The sequence below is a fragment of the Haliotis rufescens genome, unplaced genomic scaffold (assembly GCF_023055435.1).
Source record: "Haliotis rufescens isolate VD_foot unplaced genomic scaffold, xgHalRufe1.0.p SCAF_7, whole genome shotgun sequence".
NCBI classification, from domain to species: domain Eukaryota; kingdom Metazoa; phylum Mollusca; class Gastropoda; order Lepetellida; family Haliotidae; genus Haliotis; species Haliotis rufescens.
The window spans coordinates 48,217,586-48,229,028 of record NW_025964361.1 but is presented as its reverse complement, the minus strand read 5'-3'; the positions used below and the strand labels follow the sequence as shown (position 1 = coordinate 48,229,028).

At 45.2% G+C, this 11,443-nt stretch overlaps 1 protein-coding gene across 1 annotated transcript; it reads right to left on the bottom strand.

Moving 5' to 3' along the window:
- Positions 1-4,017: 4,017 nt before the first annotated feature.
- LOC124123268 lies at positions 4,018-10,168 on the bottom strand. The gene is made up of 4 exons (XM_046486583.2): positions 10,074-10,168; positions 5,678-5,819; positions 4,508-4,722; positions 4,018-4,403 (listed from the first exon to the last, which is right to left on the bottom strand). The coding sequence occupies exons 1-4, from the start codon at positions 10,129-10,131 to the stop codon at positions 4,162-4,164; spliced, it is 657 nt and encodes a 218-aa protein (XP_046342539.2). The 5' UTR covers positions 10,132-10,168; the 3' UTR covers positions 4,018-4,161.
- Between the last annotated feature and the right edge of the window lie 1,275 nt (positions 10,169-11,443).

Genomic DNA, 11,443 nt, shown 5'->3' with positions numbered 1-11,443 from the left:
CTGCAGATTGTTGGACTTCTGGGCACAACTAACCACTTGTCAAGACAGGATACCTGGGTGCTTTATTTACGCGTGGATAACACAATTCTATGTCGAGTTTACTTTCCATTTCCAACTGCTGTACATATTTAGCGGGGAATGAAATTAACCATCCATTTCAGCCTCACGTGTGTAGAGACAAAACTAATTGCAACATTATTTGAATTTGTTAAAAGGTTTGTTTTGAAATAAGTTCTTAGCCTCTATTTTGTTAGAATGTGAATCAGTGAATTTAATAGTGAACATCGCGTGCGTGATGTCCCCAACGGCAAATATAAAGAAAACATCTAAAAAAAATATTATTATTATTATTATTATTATTATTATTATTATTTACAGATTAAAATAAAAATGCCGCAAAGAGGGTTTGGGTGATCCTGGCACAGTCAGGCCGGTTAGGGTCATCATCAGCTCAGGGCCCTTGCCCCCTCTACACGCAGCCCAGACAGCGAATGAACTTCTTCTTCTTCTTCTTCTACTTCTTCTTCTTCTTATGATGATGATGATGATGATGCAGTCTTCCTGCAGATTGTTGGACTTCTGGGCACAACTAACCACTTGTCAAGACAGGATACCTGGGTGCTTTATTTACGCGTGGATAACACAATTCTATGTCGAGTTTACTTTCCATTTCCAACTGCTGTACATATTTAGCGGGGAATGAAATTAACCATCCATTTCAGCCTCACGTGTGTAGAGACAAAACTAATTGCAACATTATTTGAATTTGTTAAAAGGTTTGTTTTGAAATAAATCTTTAAAAAAAACGTTGGGATCGATCTTTCACACCCATCACACTGTCCTGAAAAAGATTATCGAATACGTGTGTTAATGAATGTACACATTGGTGATCTATCTATAGATATTCTATATTACCATTTATAGAAATTAAGTCAAATCTGAAAAGTATAACTTTATTCGCTTCCAGGTGTTTTTGACATGCTGATTCTGTCTACCATGGCCGGTATTCCCCCAACTACTTAACGCGGAACATCTACAACACAACTCATTCAAACGTTAAAATTCAGAGAGTATGAAATAAACGTTTTGAGAGCATTTTGTCCAGTAATAATAGTGTTGCCCTTGGTTTGGCGAAGAAAGAGTAGTAAACAACATGAAACTACGCACCTGCACTTCAATTGGTCAATTTCATTTGGGTATAGATATATACTGAAAATCGTCCACTCTTGTAATCATTAAACAAGGTATAGTTTATATGAATGATGCTTTGAGTTGCAAACTGTGCCATTGTTTATCTGCAGATCACTTCCGCGTTTTTATATCGGAATTACAGAACAATAATTTGGTACTTGTCTTGGGTTGAGTCTGGGTCTTCCTCAGAAAAAGCTGGAATATTTCATGCTCCTACAACTAAGGTTTATAAAAAAACAATAAACTACTACTACTACTACTACTACTACTACTACTACTACTACTACTACTACTACTACTACTGCTGCTACTGCTACTATTACTTCTCCTACTACTACTACAATCGTGGTATGTGGGAACCGCGTCGTGGCGAGGCACGGCTTATGGGCATTTTACCCCCGCTTCTGACAGTTCAAGCAGACCATATTGAACCAGGGCCCACGCTGTGATACGATTGTTCTGCAGGAGTGAACAGACAGGGATCAGAACCTTGTAATTAAATGACTACTTCTCCTGTGGACAGGACAGTATCTACTGGGCCACCCTACATACATGTACTACACTTACTCCCTTTGTACTTTTCTACTCAAACTCTGAATAACAAGCAAACTAGTGCGGTACAAATAAAGGATCGGGACACAACATCATCATCATCATCATCATCATCATCATCATCATCATAAGAAGAAGAATGATGATGATGATGATGATGATGATGATGATGATGATGATGATGATGATGACAGAGAGTAGTTGGATGGGTGACCACGTTGAGCAGCTTGACTCCTGAGCGTTTCTAGGGCTTCGGTCCTGCCCCACACTGAACCACATGTACCACATGTGGTGTCTCCTTAGGCAAGTGACTTTGTTCGAAATGTGCCTCTGTTCACCAAGCAGTGAGTGGGTACCAGGTAGGATATTATTATTATTATTTTATTTCCAAGTTACGTTAGACTTACGACTGCTTTGTGAATCGGTACCCTGGTGGCTGAGGTGTTTATGAGTGTGATCTAAGATGGCGGAATTGGAGCCATGTTGTCGGTTGTTCTGTGGTGTTCTGTGATGCGGATGGTGAGGGAAGTTGATGGATGTTGATGTTTCGGTGTAGTTTTCTCCACAGCTGCATTTGATCTTGTGCCAAGTGGGTGGAGTTTGGGTGTTGTTGTTATTGTCGGTTTGACTGTAGCCGGGATGACTCTTCAAGGTGCTGGTGGTGTTGGTGTGGAGTACTGTAGACGATGTCTATTTTGGATCGTTTGAGGAGTCTTCTTTCTGGCTGGCTTGTCCAATGTATGGGAGATATATCGTGAATGATGCTGTCTTCTGTTTCTGTCTACTGGTTCCAGGTTGTAGTGTGGAACTGATGTTTCTGTTGACGAGTGTAGCTGGGTATACATGTCCAGGGGGATCCAGTTCTTGTTGGAGAGACTCAGGTGTTGACCAGTTGTTGTTTGATCTACTGGTGAGGCCGCTAGAATATGGTGGCAATATGGTTTTTTTTTAAATGATTCTTTTATTTTGCGTTTGCTGTCTTGCCCGTGGTCGTCCTGATGCGACCGTTGTGATACTCTAATATAGCATGCTTCTCAGAGAACAAGACCTCATGTTATCACAGGCTACAAGGTTGCTACCTCAGCTGCAGACCGACGGGCCCATAGAACAAGACCACTGGTAACGCATCGTCACATCCAGTTAGTTCTTATGAGTGAAAATATATCGAGTGATACATAATTCGACACAGGCGGAGTGCCGACATTTGACGATACAGAAGATAATAACATAAACAATCATGACATAAAGACACGTTGTTAACCACGTTCTAGAGAGGGGTAAGGTCACACGCTGTCAACCACGCCACAAAGAGGGGTACGGTGACACACTGTCGGACACGTCATAAAGAGGGGTACAGTGACACACTGTCAGCCACATCATAAAGATGGGTGAGGTCACACGCTGTCAGACACGTCATAAAAAAGGGGTACAGTGACACACTGTCAGACACGTCATAAAGAGGGGTACAGTGACACGCTGTCAACTACGTCATAAAGAGGGGTACAGTGACACGCTGTCAACTACGTCATAAAGAGGGGTACAGTGACACGCTGTCAACTACGTCATAAAGAGGGGTACAGTGACACGCTGTCAACTACGTCATAAAGAGGGGTACAGTGACACACTGTCAGCCACGTCATAAAGAGGGGTACGGTGACACGCTGTCAGCCATGACATAAAGATGGATGAGGTCACACGCTGTCAGACACGTCCTAAAGAGGGGTACGACGACACGTTGTTAACCACGTCACAGAGACAGCTCTAACACCACTCAGGGCACCCGCCAAGGTAGGTAACTCTAGTGCTGGTTTTCCCACCTCACAAGGGGAAAGAGCTCCCGCCGTATTTTTTACGGGCGTTTCAGGTGGCCGCGGTTACGTCAGTTTTAGTGCAGCTGTGTAAAAAGGTCTTAGACCATGGCATAAACATTGCGAAAAGATGGCGTAAACTATACGAGCGTGTAAATTTACGACTGCTTTGTGAAACGATACCCAGGGTCCAATTCTGACCCGGCTTCCCCACGGGGATCTAAATTACAGTCCAGACCCACCTTTGGCAATTGATGAACAGGGACATGGGTTTGGGATAGTAGAATACATCCTGATGTCGTCATCCTTTTTACAAAGCCCCTTGATAAGGCATTGCAAGCCATTGTGTACTCAATGTGGCATAAATGTATACTGTATGTGGTCCCTAGGGTCCGTGCCCCACCCAACCCAGTCAGGCTTAAAAGGTGATAACAAATGTACCTGTGCAGTAATACGACTTTATTGACCCATGTTAAAACTGATTGAGGAAATGAGTTACAAGAAGGAGACAAATTCCACCTCCAGCAGCTCCAGTCGCCCTTAACGAGTGATTTTACGCACTTGAGAAACACGTTGATAATAGCCGATATAGCGTGGCTGCAGGATGCTTTTATTCACTGTATGTCTTGTAGAAGACTCTGGCTCCAGGTCTGTGAGTGGACAGTGTGACGTCATCGAACAGCGTGCATGTGACGTTCACATGGATGAAGTAGGTGCATTCTGGGCACGCCTCGAGACACAGGGTCGAGCATTCCTCCACTGACTGGACATCCACTGGTGGCTTCATTGATTGGTCAGTTGTGTCCACGTCAACTGCGTGCAGGATGAATCTAGCTGCTGTTTCACGACGCACTGTTTCAAAAGAAAATTGTAGTAAAGAAGGAATTTCATTTTGTAGATTTGTGAGTTTCCTAGATTAAAGTTCTTGTTGAAAATGTCAATCTTTTTTAACTTACCTTCCTTTCCACAGAGTGCAAAGAATTTCTCTCTGCAGAAATAAGATGCCCACAAATAGCTCGTATCAGGCATCATGCGCACGCATTTCTTAATGGAGTCTGGTTCCCCTCTCCCCCAGTTCCCCAACACGCGACTGGTCCGATTGACATAGGAGAAGTGACCTTGAGTGTACTTGATCCCAATCCACACGTGAGTTCCAGCCGAGTTCCTGGAACTAAGATGGTAAAAACCATGTTACCTGTGACATCTCTGAATAAATCAAACGCTTAATCCAAACATACTCTGTTCAAGTTCCCATCTGGAAGAGATGGTTTCTATCGGGAAAATGGCGAAATATTTCTACATGATGTCCCTTGGTATAATGCGTGGTAATATGCTTCACTGCACAGAAAGGTGAATTGTTTGATAGGCATGACTTAGAAGTTGACGGATGACAACTTCTTTAATACTGTAAAGGCGACATTTCGGTATATATCCTTATACCGTTGTCAAGCAAGACTGAAAGAGGAACATTGTACAGAATGTGTATGGTAGGTGGAGGATGTATGCAATCATTGTTACTGTTACTCCTCCACCTACTATGTATATGCTGTACAGTGTTCCGCATTCATAAATACAAGTATACTCAATTTTTGTTTAGTGGTACTTAAGAAAACTTATACATTGTATTTTCTTGAGAAAGTTGTTTTTAATAATTTGAACACGTTATGGTCTCCAGCTTCCATGATTTGAGAACCGTGTAGATCCGGGGTAGTATAGGTCTTCAGCAAACCATTCTTGCCGTAAAAGGCGACTATGCTTGTCCTATGAGGCGGCTTACGGGATCGGATGGTCAGACTCGCTGACTTTGTTGAAGCATGTTATCGATCCCAATTGCGTGGATCGATGCTCATGATATCAATCACTGGATTGAATGATCCAGACTCGACTATTTACGGATCGACGTCATATAGCTGTAATATTGCTGAGTGCGGCGAAAACCCAGCCAACCAAACAACCATGATTTGAGCCCAGTTGAAGGCCGATCGGCATGTTTCGTTTGGATACTTCCGGTGACCAGTGTGGATAGTGGTTACTGCGAAACCTTAATCAGTTTAGTCAGGGCGCAATAGGAGAACAAACCATGCGCGATATGAATTGGGGGGGTGCTTGGTGCACGGATAACTCACCTCGTGTATCGGACAGCCTTCTGAATCAGGGTGTGGGAATCCAGTATGGCCAGGTCTGTGTAGCCCAGGTGCTGACATCTCACCTGGGCATCTGTGAAGCCGTACCTCTCCTCTAGCAGCAAGAACTTGTACGCACAGTGACCTGGAACAAATTCACGCCATCACATTGACACAGTGACACCGACACAGTGACAAGGACACAGTGATACCGACACAGTGACACGGACATAGTGACACCGACACAGTGACGCCATCACAGTGAGAGCGACACAGTGACACCGACACAGTGACGCCATTATAGTGAAACCAGCACAGTGACACCAACACAGTGACGCCATCACAGTGACACCGACACAGTGACACCGACATACTGACACCGACACAGCGACACAATCACAGTGACACCGACACACTGACGCCATCACAGTGACACCGACGCAGTGAAACCGACATAGTGACACCAACAAAGTGACACCAACACAGTGACACCGACACAGTGACACATCACAGTGACACCAACACAGTGACACCGACACAGTGAAGTCATAACAGTGACACCGAAACATTGACACCATCACAATGACGCCATCAGAGTGACATCGACACAGTGACACCGACACAGTGACACCAACACAGTGACGCCATCACAGTGACACCTTTACAGAGACTTTTACAGTGACACCGACACAGTGACACAGTGACACCGACACAGTGACAAGGACACAGTGATACCGACAAAGTGACACGGACATAGTGACACCGACACAGTGACACGGACACAGTGACACCGACACAGTGACACATCACAGTGACACATCACAGTGACACCAACACAGTGACACCGACACAGTGAAGTCATAACAGTGACACCGAAACATTGACACCATCACAATGACGCCATCAGAGTGACATCGACACAGTGACACCGACACAGTGACACCAACACAGTGACGCCATCACAGTGACACCTTTACAGAGACTTTTACAGTGACACCGACACAGTGACACAGTGACACCGACACAGTGACAAGGACACAGTGATACCGACAAAGTGACACGGACATAGTGACACCGACACAGTGACACGGACACAGTGACACCGACACAGTGACACGGACATAGTGACACCGACACAGTGACGCCATCACAGTGACACCGACACAGTGACACCGACACAGTGACACCAACACAGTGACACCGACACAGTGACACATCACAGTGACACCAACACAGTGACACCGACACAGTGAAGTCATAACAGTGACACCGACACATTGACACCATCACATTGACGCCATCAGAGTGACATCGACACAGTGACACCGACACAGTGACACCAACACAGTGACGCCATCACAGTGACACCTTTACAGAGACTTTTACAGAGACCCCGACACAGTGACACAGTGACACCGACACAGTGACAAGGACACAGTGATACCGACACAGTGACACGGACACAGTGACACCGACACAGTGACACGGACAAAGTGACACCGACACAGTGACGCCATCACAGTGACACCGACACAGTGACCCCATCACACCGACACCGACACAGTGACGCCATCACAGTGACACCGACACAGTGACGCCATCATAGTAATACCAGCACAGTGACACCGACACAGTGACGCCATCACAGTGACACCGACACACTGACGCCATCACAGAGACACCGACGCAGTGAAACCGACATACTTACACCGAAACAGTGACACCGACATAGTGACACCAACACAGTGACACCAACACAGTGACACCGACACAGTGAAGTCATAACAGTGACACAGACACAGTGACACCGACACAGTGACGCCATCACAGTGACACCGACACAGTGACGGCATAACAGTGACACAGAAACAGTGAACCCGACAGAGTGACGCCATCACAGTGAAACCAACACAGTGACACCGACACAGTGACGCCATCACAGTGACACCATCACAGTGACCCCGACACATTGACGCCATCACAGTGACACCGAAAATGTGACACCGACACAGTGACACCGACACAGTGACGCCATCGCAGTGACACCAACACAGTGATACCGACACAGTGACACGGGCACAGTTACACCATCACAGTGACACCGACACAGTGACACTATCACAGTGACACCGATACAGTGACACCGACACAGTGACACCGACACAGTGACACTATCACAGTGACACCGATACAGTGACACCGACACAGTGACACCGACACAGTGACGCTATCACAGTGACACCGACACAGTGACACCGACATAGTGACACCGACACAGTGTTACACATTTTGCGCCCTGTCGTTGTTCCATTCGCAAGAATTGGCATAAAATTTGAACTGCAAGATGACAATGCCAGAGCAGGTCCAGGTCGTCCCCGATTACCTCCGACGAGAAGACATACAGACATTGGACCGGCCCGCTAAATCCCGTGACATGTCGCAATAGAGCCTCTGCAGAATAGACTCGGGGGGAGGTCAAGAGTGTACGCCATAGACCCAGCACCGGCCAATTTGGTCCAGCTTGGGATAGCTCTTCGGGCGGAAAGGCAACCATAAGCTAAACAATATGCCGTCAAGGTGACGTGCATGTGTCGGCCAATATGGTGGACAAACCAGATATTGATCTACACGCCCGGAATTCATTTTATAGACATTTATCGTCATTACACTTTTACTTCGTAATTTCCCTTATTTTGTCTCGGCAGTATACTAGTATATACTCTGCAAAATAAGAAACGCGAAAGTTGTAAAAACGTAAATATTTGACAGAGTGTTGCTTCCATACAAAACATACAAAAATGAATTGGTCATTGCTGCATGGATTGTGATTGTGAGGAAAGAATTAGGTACTGCAGAAATTTGGTGAAAACATGGACAAATCGCAAAAAAACCCACAAGAACATGAGAGCTGATTGCATGCCATCACAATCTTTCAGCAAGTGAACCGCGAAAACATGCTACGACTGACCGAAGCCCAACGCAACAACAACACGTGACAAGACATGACCTACCCAGATCCGGTCGACCACGCATCGCTACCTGAGCACAGGACAGATTCATACGGCTACGTCACTTACCTGAAAGAACCACCACGGCCACCTCAACAACTACGGCAACAGCAGGGTTACGTAGGTTATCAACCCAGACAGTGAGGAACCGTTTACGCGCTGAAAGTATTCACGCTCGGATAAATTTTTAAGAAATACTTAACTTGTACAGATGCTCTGCGCATACATTCAAAAATGAGACTAGGAACAAAATTTCTTCGAATTCAATTAATAAACATTCTAACACTACCATTTTGACGGACCTGCATTGTCGGCTGCGACGTCAAAGATGTCAAGGTCACAGAGTATGGCCACAACTGCGATGGAGACACGTTTGGTTTAATGACGAGTCACATTTTATGCTTCGCCGTGCGGATGGTGGACGTCGTGTTTACAGGCGTCGCGGGGAATGTTATGCACGGAACAGCATACAGGAAGTAGACAGATTTGGTGTGTGATTATGTGGACAGCCATCTCCTACACTGGTACAACAGACTTGGTGCAAGTTCTGGGGAATTTAACAGCACAACGTTACACGGATGAGTTTCATCGGCCACACGTCCCTTCCATTTTTCAAGAAGCGAACGTCATTTTCCAACAAGGCAACGGCCGACCTCACACGGCAAGAGTGACAACAGCCTTTTTCAGGAATCACAATATCCAGGTCCTGTCATGGCCCTCTTGATCTCCAGGTTCAAACCCAGTCGAACATTTATGGGATGCACTGGATCAAAGACTGCGAGCGCGTCAGCAATAACCACGGGACCGCCGACAGTTGCCACAAGCACTGCAGGCATAATGGGTGAACATTGCTTCTTTTTTCCAGAGTAGAGATAGATAGATAGATAGATAGATAGATAGATAGATGGATAGATGGATGGATGGATGGATGGATGGATGGATGGATGGATGGATGGATGGATGGATAGATAGATAGATAATATACAAAAGTCCAAAGATGAGCTGTATAATTTACTCAACCGGTTTCACGCATGTGATTTCAAGAGTATATATATATACAAAAATGAGACAAGGAACAAAATTACTTCCATTAATAAACATTCTACCACTACCAAAACTCGATTTTGATTAATTAAACGGTCGATTCGATACCTTTTCGGTTCTAATTTAAATTGAGTGCCATCAAATCTACATATAACATGGTTCCATACTGACAAGACAGTCAAATCCAAAGATAAAATAGCTCCATTCAGTAAAAGAAACAGTCAAGTCTACGGATAACATAGCTGTATCCTGAATGTTTACCTCATAAATAAATTAAAGTACAAATCCTTCCTTTCAAAAACCAGAATATGAACCCATGTTAATGTCCCTGAAATGAATAAACCTACCTTGACACACATGAACCAGACCTGCTAGCAGAACCGCTGCGACTATACCAGGCTCCATAGTTAGCCGGCGACGTCGGGACCAGGCCCCAGAGTGTGTCTCACCGATCGGCGTCGCTAATTAGCACAGCCACAAACCTAACTCTCCACGTTAACACGTAACTCACGTTCTCAAACACGTCCATCGGGTGGATAATCACAGAGGATGATATGTATTTTGAAAGCATTAAACAGATGCCCATCGGATGGAGAAAGCACCGTACGTCAACACTGGGGCATGTGTTATCACATGGTCCCGGGGTTGTCTTTGGTTTAGTGAATGCACTAAATTTCAAGGCAGACAGTTGTGATCGAACACGTGATAGTGTAAGGCAACTATCAGTAATTGCATTGGTGTTGTTAGTGCTGCCGTGATACCGATATCTTCAGAGCAAGTGTATATGTTGGTTTTGCCATTGAGGTTTGTGGCATAAACTTCCATTAAATGGGAATCAGACTCCAGGACGAGGCTGAGCAAGTCGCATCGCGTGCTTGTTATGTTGCTCGTGGCTTTTCAGTCACAACTTTCCCTGATCTAGCCTGAATATACGAGGGTTGACTGATAAGTCTCTAAGCCTCACGTATAGGAATTGCGTAAAAGTAAAATCTTTTGTTGTGGACATTACATGATTTTAGAGGTAAATCCACAAAAACGTGAGCCAATTGAGTCGCTGTGACAAGTCAGCAAAATAAAGCAAGGATTTCTGACCTAAGGGAAATGGACCTTAAGCTACGGTCCAAGCCGTCCTGGTACGACGACGGGCAATCAACCAAGTCACCGCGTCTGACCACCCGATCCATTACGTTACCTCTCTAAGATAAGCATATATGGCTGCATCTTCCTGAGGCAATGGCGTTAACTGATTATAAAAAGTCCAGTTTTCACCCTTGTCGAACTAGGCTGGAATTTCCAGGCTCGATCGAAGCGCCTCTAGTGGCTTTTACGAGTTATGTCCCTTCCGTGTCCCTCTCATTGACCCATCAGATTCCACCTCTCAAAACAAAATAGCGGAGCCCAGTCAAGACGATCTGATTGATAATCAAGATTTATATTGTAATAAAACGGTCCTAGCCGTGCGAAGTGCATCAAATCACAAGGAAGGATTCGCAAAATACCTGTCGACGCCCAGTTGAGGCTAAAGATGCTTTGCAAACCCTGCACCAGACCGAAATCTGCACGTTGAAATCCATGTTGTTTGCGAACCTCATGTCTAGTTCGTCACGCGATTTTGATTGGACTATGCATAGACTCGTTTGTACAGCCAAAGTGTAACTCCGGAATTCCAGCCTATTTAGGCAAGGGGCTTTAATAGGCAGCTAACACTCTTGCCTCG

Bases quoted from the DNA above. Each gene is read 5' to 3' on its own strand.
- LOC124123268 (XM_046486583.2), bottom strand. From the start codon at position 10,131: ATGGAGCCTGGTATAGTCGCAGCGGTTCTGCTAGCAGGTCTGGTTCAT. The intron at 5,820-10,073 runs GTAGGTTTATTC...AATTTGTTCCAG, and splicing joins TCTGGTTCATGTGTGTCAAG to GTCACTGTGCGTACAAGTTC. The intron at 4,723-5,677 runs GTGAGTTATCCG...TTACCATCTTAG, and splicing joins AAGGCTGTCCGATACACGAG to TTCCAGGAACTCGGCTGGAA.